This window comes from Engystomops pustulosus, chromosome 6 (genome assembly GCF_040894005.1).
Source record: "Engystomops pustulosus chromosome 6, aEngPut4.maternal, whole genome shotgun sequence".
Classification (NCBI taxonomy): Eukaryota; Metazoa; Chordata; class Amphibia; order Anura; family Leptodactylidae; genus Engystomops; species Engystomops pustulosus.
Window position 1 is genome coordinate 60,491,284 of NC_092416.1, and position 24,485 is coordinate 60,515,768.

General features: G+C 42.7%; 1 protein-coding gene across 9 annotated transcripts in view; it reads left to right on the forward strand.

Annotated features, from left to right (window-relative positions):
• The first annotated feature begins 2,435 nt into the window (after nt 1-2,435).
• CAMTA1 (calmodulin binding transcription activator 1) overlaps nt 2,436-24,485 on the forward strand; it is a 1,053,810-nt gene continuing 1,031,760 nt past the window's right edge. For 4 of the 9 annotated variants that reach the window (XM_072156290.1, XM_072156289.1, XM_072156286.1 and 1 more), the window contains exons 1-2: nt 2,957-3,748; nt 12,934-13,052. In XM_072156290.1, the coding sequence (XP_072012391.1) occupies nt 3,679-3,748; nt 12,934-13,052 (189 nt within the window). In that variant the 5' untranslated portion in view covers nt 2,957-3,678. Of the gene's footprint in view, nt 2,735-2,954; nt 3,749-12,933; nt 13,053-24,485 lie in introns of those variants that run through there. The other 5 variants (XM_072156282.1, XM_072156288.1, XM_072156285.1 and 2 more) reach the window with 3 other exon arrangements.

Sequence of the window (24,485 nt, forward strand, 5' to 3'; positions counted from 1 at the left end):
TATATACTGGGAGTATGTGCTGTGGCTACCTATCTTCTTGGAGTATGTGCTGTGGCTAGCTATCTACTGGGGGCCATGTGCTGTGGCTACCTATCTACTGGGGGTATGTGTTGGGGCTACGTATATACTGGGGGTATGTGCCTGGACTACCTTTCTACTGGGGGCCATGTGCTGTGGCTACCTATCTACTGGGGAGCATGTGCTGTGACTACCTATCTACTGGGGAGCATGTGCTGTGACTACCTATCTACTGGGGAGCATGTGCTGTGACTACCTATCTACTGGGGGCCATGTGCTGTGACTACCTATCTACTGGGGGCCATGTGCTGTGACTACCTATCTACTGGGGAGCATGTGCTGTGACTACCTATCTACTAGGGAGCATGTGCTGTGACTACCTATCTGCTAGGGAGCATGTGCTGTGACTACCTATCTACTAGGGAGCATGTGCTGTGACTACCTATCTACTGGGGAGCATGTGCTGTGACTACCTATCTACTTTGGAGTATTGAACCCGCTGGACCACCACAGACGATGATGTAAGCAGACACCTGGGACCAGAATCTAAGTGTCATCCGGTCTTCACCAGAGCCTGCCGCAAAGCAGGATGGTCTTGCTGCAGCGTGGTACCAAAGTCCACAGGTGCAACTTTTCCACGGTGGCAGCCAAGGTCGAGGTACAGGATCACTAGGCAGTCTCTTGGTCAGGAACAGGCAAGGCAGGCAGCAATGATGGGAGGACGGGGATGGAGCAGGAGGTCAAGGCTGGCAGCGAAGGAGCAGAATCAGGAACAGGTCCGGGGTCACAACGGGAGGTCAACATTTGGGAAGGAAACACTGTGGAAAGCTTCTTCATAGGCATGAAGCACTAAGATCCAGAGGGAAATCATGGGAGCTGCCGGTCTTTATAGGATCCCGGGAAGTGGGTAGCACCAAGCAGCGGCGCACTGGCCCTTTAAATCTGTAAGTGCCGAAATGGGAGCAGGAACGTAGAGTGAGCTCGAAAAGGGTCTCCGCCATGGAGAGTGTGCCTGCGATCCGAGAAGTAGATCGCAGGGGCACCCGTGACACTGGGACTACCTATCTACTTGGGGGCATGTGCATATTGTACAGCTCTTATGGAATAAAATTTTAAAATATGTGGAGTTCGTGGCTCTCTCAGGTTCCTGACCCTTGGTCTGGAGGGTGGACCAACTGTGTGTTCTTCTGAGGTTGTATCCATATAATTAGAAGACCTTCCAAAGATGGTGGCTATTGAACGCTCTGATCCAGAAGATCCTACAATTTTGTGTGTACTTCCATCATCTAAGTGTAGCTGCCATTACTACACTAGATGTAACAATAGTGCCAGTCATTTCTGTCTTAGCTAATTATTGCATTTCTATATTAATCTCTTCTCCTGTAATTTGTCATTTTATTCCTCCTACACATATATAAATACACTGAGGACTGGATGCTGGAGGCTAGGGGCATATCCCACTACTGTCTCATCAGTGCATCTTATATGGACACACCCCTTTGACAGGAGGAATAACTCCTAGTTGTCAGTTATTCCATATGTGTCTATAAGGAATACCAGAGGAACGGCGACATTCACAGGCCATGTTCCCACTAGGCGTTTTTAAACACATCCAAAACGCAAGTGGAGCGGGTTTGGCAAAAACATCTATGTGTTGTGGGGAAACCCCCTCCGCTTGCATCTCGGAGGCGTTTAGAAACGCCACAAGGGAAAGCACCCTAAAAGAAAATCCTCCAGACGTATTATTCCCCACATGAAACCTCTCCCTGTGGCGTTACTCGATAACACGCAGTATAGTCAGGGACAAGCCCCGGCCCCGCCTTGTGTCAGCTACACTCCGGACAGTTGCGGCAGTAGGTGTCTGTACACACACACACAGCTTTGCGGTTTCTAAGGCTACAGGGACGCCGAGTCTCCGCTGGGGCTCGCTGCCTCCTCAGTGCCGGTGACACACACGTGAGCGGCCACGCCGGGAGAGGAGACAGGGGCGGGGATCGCGCTCCTTCACACTCGTGGAGGTCATGACTGAGGAGCGTTTCGGGTTTCCCGGGCGCCGTTCCCCCCACAGTCGGTCAGGACGCGAAGCCGGATACCAGGTGCTGTGACCGGGGCAGCGGGGACAGCCCGACCTCGCATCGCTTCACGTGTGACAGTTCTGAGAGAGGGCGCGGCCATGACAGCTCCCCAGCCCCGACAGGACCCGTCCCGCACCGCAGTTGGTCGACGGCACCCTATTGCCTCCGCCTCTCACCCGCCCATTATGCTTCATTACCCAATCCTTATCCCCTCGCTGGCCATCTGCTTTAGCGATTGGTTAAATGGCTCGGACTCAGTTCCACTCAGACCAATTACAACATTTGTTTAGGGGTTGAATGGGCGTACTCGGCATTAGCCAATTAGAGGCTCCCATGAGGGCGTGGCTGAAGGGCACTATACGAGGGCGTAGCTTGTGGAGTCAACACGGCCCTTGACGTCAGGCTGCTCGCCCCTCCGCGGCGCGGGTCTGCAAGCTGAGCCTTTCATTGGTTCCCAGAGCAGTCACTCCAAGCGATTGGCGTGCTTGCTTAGTACAGATCGAGTTGGAGGTGGGCGTGGCCGGGAGCAGTGTCCCGCCCATCTGGTCCGGCAGCGGGAGCGCGCTTTGGTTGTTACCGGTGGCGAGGAGGAGAGGATGTGGCGCGCAGAGGGGAAATGGCTGCCGAGAACAAGCCGGAAGGTAAAGAGCGCGGAACGTTAGACTTTGTACGGGGCTGCCTGTGCTCCCCGAGGCCGGGGGATGTGGGGAGGGCAGGGAATGTGTGTGTGAGTGCAGGGAGCCGGAAGGGCTGTGAGGAGACAGGCGGGTGTGAGAGGTGAGGAGAGAGGCGGTAGGGAGGAGAAGGGGAGGGCTGTGTGTGAGGAGGCAGCGGCAGCAGCAGGAGGAGTGGGCACACTTTACTGACACCGCTCCCCTCACACTTGGACACATTGAGGAGCAGGAGGCTGGGGGGGGAGCTGGTGCTGTCACCCCCCATTATACTACAAGCACGGGGTCTACAATCCAAGCACAAGGGGGCTACCCACATTTTTGGGGTGATAGCCACCTGGGTCACCCAGGGGTCAGCTCCTGGCATCACCCCTTCCTCTTCCGTGTTGCCCCTGACCATCATCACCAGCTTTGTGGGACTGTCTCCACCGCGGGGTGACAGCTTCAGGTCACCGGAGGGTCACGTCACAGCACCACTGGCTTTCACCTTCCAAGTTTCCGTCTTCCTCTTTGCATTTTTTAATTTTAATTTTTCTCCTATTATCTTCTCATTTTTTCCATGTACCCTGAAACTTGCTTGTCTCCCTGTTTTATATCCACTCTTATGCAAGACGCTGATTGTAGCCCCCCGTGCTGATACCCCGTTTACCCTGGTGTATGCCCGCACCTTCCAGTTTACCCCTTGGTCTTCTATCCGGAGGTGGTCTCCAAGACGTTGATTGTCGTATTCACCTCAAAGACGCCTCCTGTCTCTTATAACTTCTCGTCTTATTTACCTCTACTCCTTGTCGGGCTCTTATAACATCGGGGGAGGGGGCCCCTGGCATGGTTCCTCGGCTGGTTCATATTATCGGGTTATTGGCTCCTTGGACGACCACAGTCAACAACAACATCATCATCACCCCCTCTTCGTCATGTCAATGAATAACCTCGTGGAAGGACCTCTAAGCAACCAGAGTCGGCGGCAGACACCTGGAAAGTATGGTAAATGGTCACCTACCTGCTTGGCGGCTCCGGTCATGGCATGAGGGGGCGGTGGGGCTGTCATGTGTTTATAGTGATCAGCCATATGTGGGGGGCTCTGCTAATACTCCCTGGCAGGGAGCATGTGGTGGAGGTTGGGGTGGATATCAGCAGCTTAGATCAACAGTAACGTTCTCGGATAATCCAGCAAAGTTTCTTACAAAATGAGCATCAAGTTTACTACACACTGCAAAACAGCAGCACATGGCACCTCCAGACGCTCCAGACTGCTGTGATTTACTGTGGAATATTCCTGAACTCCTCCGGCCGTTCCTGCTCATCCACCTCCCCGTCACATCCCGTTATAGTAATATGACTCCTTATAAAATATATATTTTACACCGCCGTAAAGCGAACGCCTGTCCCTTCGTGCCATCTGTATGCGTGGAGCTTATATAAAAACGTAGAAGTGACATTCCTGTCCTCCTGGCCATCCACTCTCTTTTTATTTTTGGGGAGGTGGTGGGAATGACAGTATTGTTTGTGTATGTATAGATTCGCTTTATATGTTGATTAGTATATAGCTTTTATAATTTTATGGTTTAGCAGGCGTGTACCATAATTTCGCTTATTTTTTTACCTACTCATGTCTTTTGCTTGCATCAGGTTTTTTTCGCCTTTTCTTGTTAACGTTTTTTTTCTGCACTTTTTTTTTTTTAATAAATGGAGAGCATTTAAAAAAAAACACACAACAAAATATAAGGGCTAATTTGATAAGCCAAGGTAACAATATATCTCAAATCCACAAGGGGGTAGTGATGCACTATCAAGACGCTTTCTCTATAGACATGCTGATTATGTTCCCCCCAATGCTCTTTTTTTTTTTTTTTTTTTTTCCGGAAAAATGGCACATTTGCATTTTAACTTCAGATACCACAAAGTATGTTTTAATTGGCGCCGTCGATTAATTCTCCTCGCCATGTGATATAGTATCGACGTTTGGTCGTATAGGTGGTATTTCCCCTTCTTGGATGATCATGATGGTTGGGTAGGACTTGGGCTTTCGAAGTAAACTACTGGGAGATGATATAATTTTTTTTTTTTCTCTACTTTCATTTTTGTATTTTTTTTTTTTGGCAATTGTCCCCAGTTTTCTAAAGGACGCAACACGTCGCTATCTCTTGTTGAATTTGTTTTGCTTGTATAGTGACGTGTCAGGGTTTCAGCTGAGAGATTGTAGCTGTCATATCTATCTATCGATCTATAAAGGATAAAACTAATTTAAGATGCAGATTGAGGTAGGAGTAGACTACATGGCTGAAAACAAGACTGCGGTCCAGACAATATAGCATGACGCCTATCAAGCTTTGGAACGTATTGACCTACACGTAGAAGATGTACAGAGCGGAGTTTGTCAACGCCTCACTGTGTTTAGGTTATTTTTCTCCTTCTCTCATAGGGTTACTGCATTAGAAAGGGTTAACGTTCAGCTTTGCCACATCATTACGTCAGTAGGTGCTCCTTACACGTCTAGTAAATAAATGAGCTGGTGACGACGTAGGAAAACGGAGCAGAGGGCCGCTTGCCGGGAAATTAATAGCCATTTTAGTTCTAATTGAGACTATTGGAAAAGTTCCATATTTCAGGTTTCCCATCACTACGTCAGTTGCAAACTTCTCCAGTGTCTCTCTGTGCTTTTCAGGGGTAGACTTTTCCAATATTGTCTGTGAGCTAACGCTGTTATTTGTTCCCAGCTCTGTTTTCTGTCTGGCCCAGAGACTTCCATGTCTCCCCCCTCCCTCCCACTTCTCCTACCTGCTTCTAATGAGAGCAAATATCTGGAGACCGTAACGTGTGAGGGGGCTCTAGCTGTGTATGTTTTCTGTATTGGTTAGCGTAATGTAAAGCCACCACTGGTTGTATGGTAACTATACTGGTCACTCATAGAAGCCCCTGTAAATGTTCTGTGCACAATTCTCACAGTATTTGGCGTTATTCTATATAATGCAAGATAAGCGCAGGAAATGGTTAAATTCTATTCCCTTATGGAAGGAGCTACTTTTGCAGGAATGGGTTCCTTAGTGTGTTGTGTATGGCAGAGGGCTGCAACTTGTGGCTCCCCAGCTGCTGCAGAACTACATGCCCTGACTAACTGTGGCATGCTGGGGGTTGTAGTTCAGCATGAGCTGGTAAGTAGCAGGTCGGAGAGCCCCTGATGCACAGATTCGGATGTTTCTCTTCCTCCAAAGACTCCAGTGTGTGGAGATTTTCCTGGTCGCTGTCCAAGGTGCTGAATGTAAAGCAGGGAATCCCTTTCCTCAGTCATCAGCTGCCTTGTGTCAGTCCTGCCCGCTCCACATTAATATCAATTATTTATACATAGCTCTGTATCAGGACCATCAGCACAGCTAAATATCTACGTTAGCAATTCGTTAATTACCTTAAATGATGTCGTTTTATGAAGGCATTGGAAAACCGGACTGTTTAATGCCAGGCAGACGGCTCGTCTCTCAGAATGGATCACTGGGGTTTACCAAGAGTCAGGAGAGGGACTTTAACGTGGAGGTGTTTTTCCCCAATTCGCCATTTGCCATCTCCTTGTGCGGCGACTGTGTGTGAAGCAATTGTGTGCTCTGCAAAAGTGTCTTTGGTAAAAGAAATTTAAAGATTGGTTATGAAAAGCGTATTAAATGAGTCCTCCCATCTGAAGCACTTTAAGCAAATGCTAAAAGTTCAAAGGTCGTTGACTACACATTACATTATCAGAATTTGTCTTGGGTTAGAGGTGACCTTAATATACACATGCAGGATCACCATCTAGGTGTGTAATTTTAAGAGTATTATCTTATAACATTTATCATCTATCCACAGGCTGGATTATACATTGCTTGGGGTTTGATCAGAAAGGGAGTCCCTCAGTTTCCTATGTGTTTCTTCAGTGGGTTCACACCGATTATACATTTATCCTCTGTACTAGTGTTTAGATGTGATGAGAAAACCCCTTTTAGTATTGATGACGATCTCGGTTAATCTTTTGCATTTCCTTTAAATTTTTTTGAACTTGCTGCAAGTAGCGCCCCATTTTGGATATTTGTCGCATCTGCTGAAATTCGCCCCCATAGTTGAATTTTGTGTCTGTGTGCAGTCATTGGTTTTCCATTCATCATCTCATATGACCATTGACCATAAGTTGGCAGGTTTGTAAAGTGCAGAAGCAGCTACATGTATATGTGATGTGGGGATATTCCTGGGCTTTTTGCCACTTATCCTATTGCAGACCAGACCAGTGACCTTCTCTCTGACCTGAAATGGCTGATAACAGGGGACAGTAGTTTGCATTGTCCTGTACAGTATAAATTCATTTACATAGCATTCAACATGGTTTTTTGTGTTTTTATGTATTTTGTAGTCAGAGCAGCACCTTAATCTTTTACATCTTCTATACAGTTGCAAGAAAAAGTAAGTTTGATAACAATCTGATCACGTTGTATTAGTGATAGATGCAAAAATCCAGCTAATTGCAAAGTCACAGGCATGTACAGGCAAACAAAACCCACTGCATGCTGTCACTGATCACTCACAGGGGCCATGTGTCACTAGATGTTCTTTGGGGGTCACTTTTACACTTGTAAGACAATTTGACATTGACGTTGGAATCTGCACCATATTCATCAAGATGTCTCAAGTCATAAAGAATGTGCAGCCACTACAAAGTGACTCAGAAAATAAGACTACAAAGAAAATAAAACTACATTCAAGGAAATTTGTGCAGATTGTTGTCAAGGAAATGGCGCATGAGTTGGCGTCAAGAAATGGTTGCTTTTTGATGCAGATGAGGGGGTGGGTTTTTGACAATTGCCTTCGCTATATTTGAAATGTTGCTGATGCATGCAGAGCACCTACCTTGCAGGAAACATTTTGGACTGTTTTGGACAGCCATGGTCTATCTGTGAATGATGGACCATGCAGTGATACCTGCTTTACGGGTTGTAGCAAAAAGCAGCAAGTGAAGCAGCACTCCGTATGGGTAAAGTGAAAAAACTTTTATTCCACCATGGATGCAACGTTTCGTCTTACTCTATGAAGACATTATCAAGCATTCACTTGCTGCTTTTTGCTGCGACTAACGGGGTTTGTCGGATCCCCGACGAAGACCTGCACCCTCCCAGTTTACACGGTGCCGCTCCACACTTTGCTTTTTCCTGCTTTACTGGTTGAGTGCAAAGCTGAAGATCGGACTCTATACATCAGTGATATGATGCATGGAGTCCCTGCTTCTCCGCAAAACAGCAGCACTGTACTGCAGTGTTTTCATGATTACAGGTCGGTGTCGGTGTTGCTGTTGCGCATGGAGTTTTGTCCATTTGCACTGTGGTCCATCCATTAAACAGAACAGTGCAGAGACCGTGATTCATGGGTCGACTACGGTCGTCAGAAATGGGCAACATTAAAAAATAAAAGTTGCCCATGTGTGTAACACAATTCTGGTGCACATTTATAAATGGAATAAAGTCCATCAGAAGAATTAATGAGCATAGTAAAACGGGTGCAGCAGCAGTGTTATTAAAGCTGAATAAAAGTGAATTTATTTATCCCTCTTATGTAGTAATAATTTCCTTCAAAATAATTTCTCCAAATAGTATTTTTGTATTGCCGATAAAGTATTTTGGAGCATTCATCTGTCTTCATTTCATCAGTATTTTTGGATCTCTTCTGTTTACAGCCCGCTCTAGGTCATGATGCCATCTTGCAGTAGTTAGGCTGCATTCAGACGAACGTGTGCCTGCTGACATGGTGCCGTATTCCGGGGAAAGATGGGACATGTCCTATCTTTCTCCCAGCTACGGTACGGTGCCGCACTTGTGCAGTGCTGTGCGCCCATTGCCGGCCTATGAAGGACGTATATGCAGCCTTAAGGTGAAGACTGATCTACTGGTAGTTATTCTATAACTCTCTTCCGTTCTTTGGTTTACTTGTGTAATAGGTTGTTTGGTCTCTTTGAGGTCATGGACTGTGGCCATTTCATTTTTCTGTAAAAATTTTATGAAATTCATTAAATGCATTAAACACTTGACAGGACAGGGAGCCCAAAAACCATAATGCACCCTACACTGTCCTTCACAGAAGTTTTGGCGTTCAGTGTGAATTTTTTCACCAAACAGCATTGTTAGTGGAGGAGTGAGGTGAGGGTAGGGCAAGTTGCAATTCAACTGCTTGACGGAAATAAGCGGTGCTGGAATTGTTTTGTACAGATATTCTCCTTTCACTACATACGGTATAAACTTTCAGCTCAGCCCATATGATGGCGTTGGGAGAGAAGGCTTTTGCCTGAATTACATATATATCTTGCATGTCCCTAGATCTGTGGTTGGGATGGTTAGCACTTGTAACGGTGCAATTATGTTCTTGATTCAGTTACATTGTTATCATAGTCACAACTATAAACATACACAGTCACATTCCATTAGCAGTTATTGCAGATATTCCCGCAGATCCAGGGGGTCACTTACTTTTTTAATGACAATCTATAATTATAACGTGTTTGCTGGCTGCAGAGGGGATGTTCATTTTTGCTCCTGTGACTGAGACTGTCATCTAATGACTTTTGGCTTCCTTATGTGCCGGGATTTTTATATTGTAGAGGAAATACGGTAATTGCCTTGAAAAATTGTGGGGAGAACTAAATCTCTTTGTGCTATTGCCATGCATCATCAGAAAGGTCAGGCTGCTTTGTGTGTTGGATACCAGAGTAATTATGCAATTATCTTGTTGAATGCCGGATAATATGGCAAAATGGCAGGTATTATGAAGACTCGCTCTTCAGGAGGATGATGGCCTTCAAAGACCAGATCCTGTGAGGGGAAACTTTTACAGTAGGAATTTTATAGCACTTTAATACAGAGGAATTCAGCAACAGGCAGTGGAGAGGTAAATGGCTATAAATAAAGTAGATTAATGCAATGTACATGATCTGCACCCTATCCTGTGGAGTTGGGACAACCTCTTTAAGTATTAATCATAGGTGCTAGAGGTTAAGGCCCATTAGAGTTTGTTCACACTTACAATTTTGCAGGCTCAGATTTAGCTCCAGTAACTTTCCAGTAGAATGTGCATTTGGAAGTAAGAGTTCTCCTTACAAAGACTTTGCCAATTAAGGCCACCTTGCGTGTGGAGACTTACAGCCATTTGTGCCCAAGAATTCCCATTCTGAGAAATGTGTTGCCAGTATGGGGCAAAATGAGGCTTCTTTGCCTACAGTTAGGAATGTGTGCCTTTTGGATTAGATATACTGCTTTGACTTTTATCAAACATCATGACATTAGGCTTTTTTTTTTTTTTTGTTGTGAAAAGATATTTTTTGGTTAGTAATAATAAAAGACAGAACATATCATGAAATACTCCACAGCATTTGCATATCAAATATGCGTATTTGATATGCGTATCAAATATATGAATCAATAGGCTTCTTGAAAGTCATGCTTGATGTTAAAGGGGTATAATTCCAACCTGTCTCTCAGTCCTGATGTACACAATTTTGGTTGCCCCTGGATGTAACCGTTAATGTTCTGAGTTTAGGGTCAGCAGACACATTGTTTTTCTGTCTGACTCTGCAGTGAGCTGAGCTTCCCTCTAGCCCCCACCATTGCATTCCAGAACCAGCTCACACATGCACTGACTTCCTGCCTCAAACCGCTTGAGGAGAGTAAAGCTACAAGCTACAGTCAGATAAGATCTTTATCCAAGGAGGAGAGATGGATGTATAAAGTAGAGCTGACGGTATGTAATAGACGGGAGAAAGTCGTGTGTAATATGTATCTCATCATCTCTCCTCTCTGTGTCAGATACTAGCACGATGTTCAAATGCTAAATGAAAGTGTATGTAAACCTGTACCCTGATAATCTATCCACATTGTCTGTTCACTGAACCAGAGGGATCATGAAGTGTCTGCTTAGAGACTCCCACCCACACTCTTACACTGACCAGCCTAGGGAGTGATAAAAAGCAATAAGACGGAGTAAGTGTAAAGCAAGGGCTTAACAATAATCTTTATTATTTTAACATTACTAGGGCGTTGAAATTTGAGAATGTTCTTTATTGTGCAAACCCCTCTGAGGGGGCTGCCTTACAAGGTAGCTAAGAGGCAATGTTTTCCTTATATCATCCTGGAAAACTTACTTGTATATTTATCAGATAGATGTCGCAATCCCAATCACTATCAGCCTCATACAATGGGCCACATCTGTATATAGGGGTCTTTTCTGGTTTTATTTTGTCCATCTGAGCAGTGGAAGAGGTTTTTTTTAAGTTGGTTGTGCCTCTAATATTGCTTGCAAATAATTCAATGTGAACGCAGCGTTTCTGTTTCAATTTATTCAATATTTTTGTGCACAAATCTCTGTGATAAGAGCAATGTTAATAGAAGCCTCCAGTCTGTACTTGGTCGGGTCATTGTGGCTGGTGGATATCCAGAGCCTTTACAGTTAAGCTTAGAAATACAGTCTGGAAGTCTCAGAGGAGATGAAAACTTGCACAAAAAAAAGACTTGTGGATGACAAAGATCATTTTTGATTTGGTGTGGTGCGCAGTAAAATTTTATGATCCATGTTGGCTCCTTGGGGAATATAAAGTGCAGAGAGCATGAAGAAACCCATAAAATTACCCGGGATTTCATATTGTTTGTAATTAATGTGGGGTCTCAGAGGTTTCTCCTGGCTGCCGGAGATATCCCGGCTAAATAAAAGTACAACTTGTCTATTTTTAGATGTAAATATCTCCTGGAGAACATAATGATTTTTTTTCTTTATGGGCCATACTGTGCTTTGTTATGAGGCTCAATTTAGAACCCACAGTTAAAATGAGAGACGCTGTAATTCACTGTCCGATTCCTGTGTTTTGCCGTAATTGCCTTCGTAGTTGTGAAAACTTTCCCTCCAGACTACATACTCCTATATAACCTTCAATGTGAGTTGAAGAGGTTAAAGTTGTTGTCTGAAGGTTGAAAGAAAAGATGTCTGCTGTCTTTCAAAAACCGTGCCACACCTGACCCTATAGAAGTGCATGGTATTGCAACTAAGCTCTTTTCATTTTTATACAGCTCACTTGTAATACCGGCACTATCCACTGCCAGGGGTGGCGCTGTTTTTGGAAGAAAGCTGTCATGTTTTTATAACCATTTTAAACCACAGGTTAATCTGGATGAAATCCTAAATAGCACCCCATTTACAGAGGGGTTAATGTCCTAGACCAGAGCACACACCTTTTGGAGGTGTCGCTTGATTCGCCTCGTTTCTTATTCTCGGCCTGTATTGTATATTTAATTAAGTATAGTAGGACAAATAAAAGCTGGAGTATCCTCTATTACTAACTATCCCCAGCGTGAGCAACAAGGGAAATTATTACTCCCATTGTCTAACCGGCTTTATTAAAAGACTTAATCAACATAAATGTCCCATTAAAAAATGTAATCAAAACCATTATATTTGTATTTCAGGCATTTTCTGGGAATTGTGTTATTTTGCTCCTTTTTTTCCCCCCTCAACAAACAATTATGATGATTTAAGTCTCCAAATATCAAGTATCAGAGTGGTTTGTGTAGTTAAGGTTCCCTGGCATTGTGTAATGTGTGGCTGGGGGGTAAACGCTTTTTCTATTTACCACTATTACTTTGTTCATGTCGGTATTAAGAATTGTATGCAGTTGCATTGTAAGGAATTGCCTTCTTTCTGGAATTGCTACTTAACCGTTGGCACATTAATCATTTACAGGGAAACGTTCCCAACGGTGTATCCTCTGGTCAGTCCGATGCTCTTGACTGGGTTTCACTTGACCCCTGCAGCCAGTCTGGATCGGAGCTGTTTTATTTCCTGTCTTTGCTTGAAGTTCTTATGAGATATTATTCTGTTATCGAGATATGGGACCTGGGATTTTCTAGGCAATTCGAACCATTATATGCAAAATCCAATGCAATATCCTTCATTTACTGTGTCCTTCACAGCACTGACCGCAATGCATGAGATTGGTGTTTTGTGCGCAGACCCTGAGTAGTGGACTGTACAGGATAATGCGAAGTGCACCGGGGCCCTCTGAGTATCAATACCATAAAATCCGTCTCTCGTGCCTGCCTCCCTCCCCCCCCCCCCCCCCCCCATCCATAACTATGTATTATTTGTATAAACGTTTCATCCCTTTTGCTTTCTCTTGTCAGATGATCATGGAAACAGCAACGGCAGTCATGTAAAGATCTTTCTACCCAAGAAGCTGCTCGAGTGTCTACCAAAATGTTCAAGCTTACCAAAAGAAAGGCATCGTTGGAACACAAACGAGGTATTTAACGCTTCACTTTACCACTCCTCTACGTATCTGGTATCTTTCAGCACAGACAGTACCCGGACGTGGAGTCTGGCTGAAAGTTGCGGTCCTGGCACGGTTAAGGCGAATTCATTGGTTGCCTCTGTCAGGTGACGCAAGTTAAATCCAACGATTCTCTGTCTTCTCTGTAGGATAGTGAAATAAAAAAATCTTGTCGTCAAAGGTATATTTGGGGAATAAACTTGTGGGAAGACCCAGTTGTGTGACAAGGTGCAATCGAGAAGATCACTGAGCCAGTGGCATCCATTTGTAAAACTAATACATGACTTTAGTAACCTCAAGGGAGACCAGGGTGAGTCCTGGAGCCTTGACCTGGAAAGGTTGGAGCATTTGTATATGATGACTTTCCTCTAGATAAAGGACACCAAGTCCCCACGGTGTAACAGGCACATTATGTGTTGCTTGTCTTGGAAATGTGGAAAATTCTTGCAGTCAGTTTCAGTGGAGTCCATCTGAAGAGAGAGCTAACATTTTGTCATTTGTTTTCTTGCTGTGCCACATTCATATGAATTGATTTTGTTATTTTGAATCCATCCACTATCTTTTATATCTAAACTTTTTTTTTGTATAATTTTTATATCGTCATGATTTTATTTTCACTTCTTTTTCTATAGTAATAATTGTTTCCTCCATACAACAAATCATACATTCTTTATTGTATGACTACAGTAAGTGTCTTGATATCTTTCTTTTATTTATTTATTTTTTTTAGTTTCTTCTAAGTACAACTTTTATTTGTATTACGTTGGTCTTGGAAGCAGTGTACTCCTCTATTACTTCTCTCTATATGTTGCTCATGTATCAGTAGCAGGCGGTCTCCTGTGACAAGGTGTTCTGTAATGGCGAGCCCCTGAGAACAGTAGGATGGGCTGCAATTTGCTGTAATATTATATAATAGTTTTGTGTTGTGATCCATTGGCATATGGGTTAAGTCCCTTCTCAGTCAGAACCTATTAAATGTATGAGGCAAGTGCATCTTGTCCGATAAGTGGTTTTTTAAAATGCACAGTCTCCGCAAACACCCAGTTGCTGCCGCAGCACATCTCCAGCGGGCCTGATGGCAAGGCCACTAAAATATTTAGAGGGCTACAAGCATTTTTATTTTACAGGCTATTTTGTTATTGCCGTGTGAAAAAGGCTCAAAAATGAGAATTGTCTTATTCTAACAAGTTATGATGGTCATGTGTGGTCTTGGATTTTCCTCTGAACATTTTGTTTCTGTCATCTCTCTTGGCTCGTGTGTTTTGAGAAAACTTAATCTGCATGAAATAATGACAATGCTGGGACATGTGTTCAACATTTCATTGTTCTTCTGTTATTCCTCTAGGAAATGTTTGAAATAAATTCGCAACTGAACATGTAACTCTTCCCTTTTGTCAGCGGACACAAACCGGATGTGTTATATCGTCTGCATGAGTATGGGGAGTGTTTTGGAGAGATTGCTTTTAGGATGTGTTCACATGTATCCACTTTTAACCTCAAATTGGCAAAACTAATTTGTATTTGAGGATAAAAAACTGATGGCAATGATATATGTGAATGGTCCCTTGGCTTGATGTGATTCCACCACACCCCTCTGCTTCCACATCATGCATTGGGGCCTGTAAGCCTCGCGTGCACGACCATATGTTGTTTATTTTTCCTGTTTTGTATATACAGCTGTATGTTGGCTATAAATTCTTTTTCACCGGTAAGAGCATGTATGGCACGGTATCCATACAAATTATGATGGGATGGCAAAGGATGGTTGGCTCACAAATTGCACCTCCTACTGGTTCTGGTCTTCCTGGATACTGCAAGTGTATACAGCCGCATACGGTGCATATTTTATGCATTCCCATAGACCTCTATCGGGCGGACGGAATGGAAATACTAGAGAAAATAGGACGTGTTCTATATTTTTTACTTCTTGCACACAGCTTTGTATGGTGCACAATAAGGCCATTAAATTGGATGGCCTCATTGCCCATTGTAATGAATGATGCTGTATGCTACAGGTATATATGGCTGTTTTTATACATTCCTGTGCACGAGGCCTTGGAGAGTGCTACCATGCATATAGTCTTAAAGGTTTATTTTTGCCTGTGATCAGGAAACAAACACTATAAAGTTTTCCAACTTTTTAATACTAAGTAGCTGACTCTAGCATCCAGAAGTGAAGTAAATCCTTCCCACAACTTTGACCTCTTTTAGAATGAGTAGAGACATAAAGCCGCTTCAATTTAACTTGCTAATGTATTTCCAAGGCCTGTGGTTCAAAATAGAGAGACACAGATGAATGTTTTGTATCAAATGACTTTCTCGTTTTATTATTTCTTTTAATGATCACCTGTCTTTCACATAGTCCGATAAGCAAGTGCTTTATAGCCGGGGATATCGGGCCAATCCCGCACTGATCGGGGGTCTCACGTGATCACCATTCTAGCTTATTTACAATAAAATCACCGGCATGATAAATTATTTGGTGGCAGATTAATTTTGGAAGCCATGATTTTGATAATGTGCTTGCATGCCTCATTTGCCGGAAAAATTGCAAAATTTGATTTAACATCTAAAGAGCGATTCCTCCAGTCTCGTTGCTGTAAGAAGAGCATATTTTCTCACCAATGTCAGGGACTAAATTGTCTAATTTAAATCAATGACTTTCCACAATTCTTTTTTTTTTTTTTCCCGCCAGCAAAATACTCGCCACTAAAACCTTTAGGGAGCCAGAGACATCTTGCTTACAGAAAACTGGGTCGGGTTTATGGACCTGAAAAAAAAGATATGGGCTCTGATTTCAATCTAAATATCCTCCATGCATGGAGGGGCATACGGCTGCGGCTGCCATGGCAGGATACACATTATCTTGTCTCCTTTCATGCTCTGCTCCGTCTCTCAAGTGCTTCCCTTTACTAGAAATCTGCTGCTGACGGTAATTAAAAGCCGGGTTTTGCCTTTAGGAAATAAAGTGTACATTTTGCTATTGGTTTCTATAGGCAGCACCACTGATTTACTTTAGTACATGGCTGAAATCTACTGTAAAATTTGGAAGTGGACCTCTTGTCTCCCCTGTAAGCCACTATCCTGGTGCCTCAGCAGTGCTGTCTGTGGGAACCTGTCTGAATGAGTTATTACCAGCCTATTGTGTATATGGGCCTCCCGACCCTACCCCAGGGTTAGGCGGTATTGTGCATGTGGATAAAAAACGGACCCAAATCTGCACCAAATACATGTTGTTTATATGCGAGGACTTCATGGGGATTTGTGTTATGTGTAGTATATCTGTTATGTGCATTTACACGCAGTGTTTACAATCATTTTACCTTTTTGCTATCTGATATGGTTTACAAAAAAGCAGCTTGAAATCTGCATCAGTCCAAAGTTTGCCGGCAGATTTCATGCAGCCAAATACTTTAATAAACGGCACAGTCGGAGCAGAAAAGTCACACGATTGTCGCTTTTTTATTTCTGCATCACCTAACAATTTTCCAAATTTAGTTTTTCAGAATCGCATTTCTGTTATGCACTACACTAAAAAATGTGTGCCATTAGCCTTGGGAACCTTGCAGACAAATATATGGAGGGCGTTACTACAGCTGCACAATTTGCAACCGCATCATGGTCGTCTATGGGACCTGATCACAGTACAGCACTCCGTGTCTGGGGCCGGGCGGCCAGCATCCAGACTATAGGACCTATCCGGCTTTCGGAGGGGAGGGGTGATGAGCACTCGCCCGTCCTCTCTCCTGCACTCAGCTGTATGGCCCGTCGAGCATACGTTCCTGTACAAAGTGCGACATTTTCCCTTGTGAACCAGGAAGATCATGATTTATAGAAGCCACTTATACCGTTCCCTTTTGGTATCTCTGGATTTCAGGGGGCCATGGTTGTTATTAAAAGTAAAGTTTACAAGTTCTCATGTGACGGATTATATAGTAAAAGTGTAATCTGCTCAGCGTTCTGTGATTTACCAGATACATGTACATTTTCTGTGCCATAATTCATGCCTTTCTATGAATCTGTCTTTTACGGTAAGGGAACTGGCTATAGCAGGAGCCCCCTAACCCATTGTTTGCACTGTGATAGGAGACCAGATACAACAAGCTCAGCTACTTCTGTCTCCTGTATGTGAAAATAGTGAACGTGTGTGAAGATTTCTACAAGATCATGTAGAAAGCCTGTTATAGGAAAACTTGACTATAGGTCACAGCCCTCTAAATGTGTGACTGCTTATATAATACCTGGGCTCTGTACTGATGGTCGCTGTACATGATGACATTTGATAATCTAGCAAACACAATGTAAAGGTGCCATTTCATAAGACTGGACAGATGAGCGAGCAAATGGGAAGCGGTGCGTTGGATCGTATTCACATCATGTTCTAGCTACGGGTTGGCGGAGGTTAAGCTTGTGTCCCTTTAATATGTTGTTTGTGACAGATAACGTATGTTTCGTGAAGACTTGTTCGGAGCGCCTCTGCTGTATTGTAATCCTATGAACATGGAGCCATCCTGTTGCTTAGTGACAGACAGTACAAAGTCACAAATTCCAGATTGTCCTTTATCTTCCATTTGTTTTTCCCCTTTTAGGGGGGGAAATGTCAAGGTTACAGTAAAACAAGTGGCTGACTGATGATGATCCGGCAACAATAGGCAATTATTCCCAAATGAGCTTCACCTTGGGAGAGAATTAGTACCAGATTCTATCAAGTCTTTGTAGACTGTAATTGAAAGTCTACGTTTTCCTTATATGACAGCTTTTCTTGTTTTCTGCATTATAATGTGTGTTTGGTGTCGCTCTTCACTTGAACTGCAAACAGGCTGTGTGAGGGCACTGACCACTGGCTCTCAGCATAGCCCCGCTATGGACCCAATATTAGATAGGTGGTCAACTTTACGGGGCATTTGTTCCCTTTTTTTTTTTTTGTCGGAACTTAATGTGGGTGAGGCAGTCACCGTCCATGAGACCCTAAGCAGTGTTCATCCTTTAGCCTGACTATAGGCAGCAGAGGGTTAATTCCAGCTGCTCTCATCCAAAATGGAGAAGTGTTGTAATCCTGTAAGACGTAGAGGTGGGTGCTGTGACGCCGATCCTCGAGGCAAAACCTTTTTCTCAAGTGGTTCTCTCTCTATTCGAGCCCCCATTAAAATGCATATTTATCCTCTGCCCAAATTTACTAGACAAGAGATCAAATTTTGTCACTGTGTGGGGAGTGATTTAGTTTGGTTTAGTATATTATAACTGTACCAGTTGTTGCATTATTGTTCTGAACCAAACTTGTCTTGTAGATCAATAAGGAACAACAATACTCAGTTATGATAATTGATATTGTTTGTGTAATGAAGAGTTGTACAGTTTCCCAATATACCTTCTGTATTAGTTCCTCTTTTCATTATACAAACAATATTATTTGCTGAAGGTGGACAACCCCTTTAATATAGAAGCCCTTATTCAGTATCTGAGCAGAGGTAACAAAATGTAGCATCTAATGCAGTGAGAGCGCTTGATAAACAGAATGATCTAGTCCTTTGTTACCTACCATGTGTTGTTGGTGCCATGTATTGAGTTGTTACCCTACTTGTTGCTGGCACGTGCTGGTTTGCCGCTGCTCTAGTTGGGCATATGTAAGGTGCGCACCCATTTGTTTTCTTGTGCCATTCGGATTGCAGCTGTAAGCTTGTTTTATATCCGGCATTGATTTTACCTTTTCAAATCATAAAAAGGGGCCCGGTAATTTATGCTCTGTCCTGTATTTCTCTCTTAAAAAGTAGTGCAAGCTGCCCATAAAAGCAAGCAGAGACTGGAATATGTAAGTACATGATACCACTGGGGCAGACAAATGACTGCCTCTGTGGTTCATTAGTGACATCAGCCCGGCTTCCCCTGGAACCCAAGTGAGGAGTGTACAAGGGAAATATATGGGATCTGTCAAAATGGAAATCAGCAATAGTCTGGGTAGAAGAACAAAATCTCTCTGCAGGTAGTAAGTCTTAATTTTTATACCGAGCATATAAATAAGGACTGATTAAATAGTAAAAAGAGGATGTTTTCAGGGATTGCCGATCACCCATATGGTTTTACTTTCTAAATATCGATCCTTGTGTCTGAGAACTCTCATTTACTAAATCTACAGCGCCAGAGTCACCGTAAAGATGAGTATTTGTGGGGAAGAAGGAAAAGATTCAGGTCAAGTGGCAGCATGAGATCTGGTTTTATCGGCTGTTACCTAGCCGCACCGTAAATAAGCACCAACCTCTTCATACCAGGCTGGCGGATGGCATCCTCCTGTGAATATTTTGCCATCTCCAGTCAATACCTGATGAAAGAAACGCGTCTGATAATATAAATAACCCCGGCCTCCAATCCTCCCGTTATTATTTTGAAAGTTAATTTGCAATGAGAGTCCATTATTCACTTTTTTTCCCCTCGCTCTAGTTCCATTTATTGGAAATGAATGTAATAAGTTGGCAGAGCGGCGGAGTTACAGGCGGAGAATGAATTGCCGTCCTTGCTTTAGCATTCAGCTTTATAAATAATCATTTGATTATGATTCATAGCAATGACAACTGTTAATCAGCACCAGGTTAATAGAGATTGGTATCTTTAAATGGAGCTGCCAGACTTTCGACTAGAACACCCCTTGAACTTTTCTCTAAGTGCTTTCTGCCTCATCAGCTTGTGGAAAGAGGCTGGTGGAGGACTATCTGGAGCTTCTATTAGGTTGTACTACCTGGCTTACTAATAAGGGTTAAAGCATATCACAAAATATTTCTGGCACTCCTTGTGCTCTAGGCTCCTCCTGCTTTGTCTGAAAGATTCCATCATCAGCCAAATTATTTCTCAAGTGTCTGTATTATCTGGCGACATTGTGTCATTTTATTCCTGGATATGGAAAGGAATTGCTTCATTCCCATCTTGGGGGTCAGTGGGGAGATTGCAGAGATCAATCTTCACCAGTTACAAAGGTAGGCCAAACCCTTGCCATATACCATTACTTCCAAATTATGAATACTTTTTAATACCCTGTTGTTGTTCATAGTAAGCAAAGTATGAAATTCAGCTCTGTAATGCGCCCACATATAACCAGTTCTGTACCTTGCAGAATTTTTACCAACTGCTTCTTTAATGACATTTTGATAGACTATCTAGTGATTTCTTCCCTCTGTAGGATCCTCAATTGTTTTTCTTTTTAAAACTTGGCAATAATTTTGTGAATTTAATGGTTTTTGTTTGGAAACCACCTAATTTGTGTTCTCCTTCCTCTTGTAAATGAGCAGCGTGTAATGGCCTTATTGTGCCCGTGCCATGCCCAGAGTGTTTATTAACCTCATAAGTGGTCAAACTTGGATAAAAGTTCTCTCGACAGATCTAAAGAGCTTGACAGCTCGGTACATAGATATAAAGAGAGGCGCTAAGTGTCTAAACGAGGTTCTCCTTGCCAGGACAATACTTTGCCACATATTAAAACTAAATTCCTTATTAGTTAATGGTTCTAGTTAATAGCTTGGATTATCCCCTGGAAAGCTATTACTCAGACTGTGTAACTACCACTCAACACATCGGGAGGATAGACGCAGCAGATGTGGTACGGAAGCGGTGTTATATGATGTGATTTTCATTCTTTTCTGCTTTTATTACATATTTGCTTTCAGTTGTGGGTGCAGGAGTTAGAGAATTGACTTTTCTCTTATGATTGTTATCCCAGGGCCTATACAAGAGACGCCTGCACCATTGTGTGAAGTAGAAGGTCTTCTGTAAACAGAAGCAGCTGGGGGCAACAGCAAGTGCAAGCTCCCGTTACATTTCTTAGGAGTCTGGACTAAAGGGAAGGGTCATGTGAATTTATTAGTATTGGACAAGATCAAAATTGGCCTTGCAGTTGAAAGTGGCCCAATGCACCTGGGTAAGATAAGTCCATCCAGCCCTCTTCTTAGATGTGATAGAAAAAGTTTCACATCACCATGCAGCTTTGCTGGAACTTTTTGCCCAATATGACCTAATAGAAAACATGCCATGATCCAGAAGTCCTTATTGGTGGGCATTGCTTACTGGTTCCTCATTCTGTGGATTACACTCATAGCTAGAATTAGTGCCTACTCCACAACCTTAGTGTTTAGTGTGAGGTAGTCTGAATTTTTTTCTAGTCTAATCACTGGTTGACAAAGAGTTAAAGGTGTTGACCAATCTGAGCACCAGTATGATCTGCCGTACAATGTGACACATCCATACAAGTTGCCCCTCACAACTACCAGGATCTTCAAACGATGCTGCCATATACTACATGATCCCTTCAGAGGTCTTGTAGAGCTTTCCTCCACAGGTCAGAGCGGGGTCCATACAATCTTGGACACATGGATATAGCTGACTTGTCTGTTGCAGTAACATGTTAGTAAGTGAATGCCGTCCCGGACAAGTGACATACATGCTCTCCTTAGGCACAATTAGGACTTCCGCTGTCCTCGCCACTAATAAATTACAATGATTACATTATTATTAATAGCTGTTTAGAAAGATACCTTTTGCTCCACACGTTATTTGTTAAATCCGGCTGTTGGTATTTTGTAATTTATGCCTTTTTGCTTCCACTCACTGTTGTGTCATAAGATCACAGAGATTTATTTAAACTGGATGCCCAAGAGGCCTTCTTTTCCGAGGAATGAAAAACTCTATAATTACAGAAAAATGCTCCCTTTAAAACGGAGGATCAGCGAAGCATCACACGCTACAGAAAATGTCTATTAATGAGGCAAACAATTGTGCTAGTTTTCCTTAAGCTAAAATTAATCAATCATCAGCGGCGGCTTGTGAATGGAGTAACCTGGTTTCCGGATAACCCAGGCTGCCCTGTAACAAGGGCAAGGGAGGGCCACCAAATCTAGAGGGACAGCCTCCCGTCAGCCTTGTCACTGAGGCTCCTGATCATTGGATTTACATGTAGAAAAGGATACCGACCATCCCTCAGAGGTGTAAGTATTCTGAGAAAACTTTCCCAAAAAACGTATTTTGAAGGAATATTGATAATTTAATTTTTTTTTTATTTTAAGACTCTGACACCCTCATCCAAACCAGTATGGACATGCCTAGCAGTGTCCATAGGGGTTAGATGAAGAAGCAGCCTGAGATACTGGTAGAAAATATTTTTCATAAAATTAAGTAGGGAAAGCATAATACACTGTACTGTAGCCTGCAAAAGCGTCTATACCTCTTCTTTTCTATCTAACTCCTTTTTGCCACCTCCACTAACTCTGCAGCCACCAGCGTTCCTGAGTAACCCGTGACATTTGTTTCCGCTCCTAATGGGCAATATAAGGTATGTGTTGTCAAGTGGCTTGTCCTGTGAAGCCCAGGCACTGCCCAACTTGACAGTAGGGATACTAATCTAGGCCTAGGCTAATGGCTTGGAAATGGCGACACCTGACAGTGTTGGCAGAGCCTTAATACATTGACATTTTGGATCATCCAAAGCAGCAAATTGAGTTGAGGTGTACATATTCCTAATAATATGTGGCAGGCCAGGGGGTAGACAGTAAGGCCCATGGGCATGGGTTACTGTTGTGTAGGGTGGATGCCTCTAGGCTTCCCTGGTTCCTTCTGTCACACACACTTCTATAGTCCTGTGTATCTCCTGACTGGTTCATTATCCACAGCAGGATACAGCATCGGATGTCTTGCGTCCGCCTCACGTATGTATTAAGTAAAAGCAACCCGTCTGCCACTTGGAGCAGGAGCAAAAATCTATTTTGGGTGCAGTCCTAGAGAAAAAGAAATAATAGCGGTGATTTTATTCCCTTCTAAGGTGTTTATGGTTGCGAGTGAGTTAAGCTAAATGTTATGCTTTCAGCATTAAAGTGAGTGAAGAGCAGCACTTTGCTTAAGAAACAATTTTACATGTGTACTTGGCAATTGATGACACATTTAAGCATCGACTGTAACTTATCTGCTCTTTAAGTCTCAAACACCTTGCAGCGGCATAGACCGGCAATCACAGGAGGCGGAAGACTCGCTCCAAAAAAAAAAAAAAAAGACTTTTCTAAGAGTAAAATGTTACCTGTGATGTCTTGTCAGAGAGACGTGAGGGATTTACACCACTGAATTGAGGAAATATTTGCAGTTGACTTGTGTCAACATTGTCTTGATGCACACGCATGGCGGATGGGTTGGATTGTGCAGAGGCTATTTGCTGAAGGCCTCTATTATATTACTTTTTAAATCTGCTTTTGCTGCTTCAACACGGACCTTACTGTGCTGGGGATTAACACATCTTGTACTGCGGTTTTATTTTGGGATTTTCTCATCAACCACCATCTAGTAAAGGGCATTTTACCTTTTTTTTTGTAGAGAATTCTTTTTATAGAGAAGTAACTTGCTGTTAAGATCAAAAGGAAATATATACATATATATTATATATATATTACAATTATGTCTGCCTTTGATCTAAATTCTTACCACTGTTCTAATTATTGATATCATCTTGTTTTTATTTTGGTTTATTTATTTTTTGTATTTTGCTAAATATTTTTAAATCATATTTTGACCTTGCATTTCGATATCCTTATTTTTATATTGCATTTTAAGGTTTTTTTTTGCCATTTTAGTTTATTACAGTATATTCTAGATTTGTGTAGAATGTATTAAATTGGGATAATTTATAATAAAAGTAGTGGGATCATAGAATACCGTAGGGTTTGTTTGGATTTCTTTCATTTCTGAAAATGACTATTGTCCAATTTAAAAAAAAAAAAATGTATGCAGTTTTGTAAAGTAAATTGGAAACAAAAAGCAAATCAAAATTGATCATTTTATATTTTTCTCTTTCTTTTATAATCCTCCATTCAAACTGTCTCAAAGTTTGATCAGAACAGGTGATCTATATGGGTGGGACAACGGACACCCCGATTATCAGCAGGGTGCTGTGGGAACACTACACACAGGGCAGTTCTGTAAGCAGACAGCTCTATTAGAAGAAATGGGACCAACTAGCCTTACTACAAGCTCCAGTCCTTTTTTAGGATTCAATTGTTGATAACTTCAATTAATTGGGCTCACAAACCGCAGAAACATTGGGCCACGGATCTTTTTGCACTCCAAGAAAAAATCCTGGGTTCACACACTGAAACTCATTACACCAGCTGAGGAGATGTGAGCTGCCTAATTACATCGCTGTTAACATCTGTGTTTACAAAACAATGTTGACATTGTTTACAAATGTGTTACAATGTCAACAAATTTGTAAACAATGTCAGCATTGTGGTTTGTAAACTCCAATCTTAACAGCATTATATTTAGGCAGATCTCCTTTCCTAAAAAAAAAAAAAAAGAAACTTTATGTGTGAACGTATCTTGAGGGTTACTCTGGTGAAAGCTGAGCCTACAGTAAGCCTGAGGGGCCACTACACTGTGGATGTA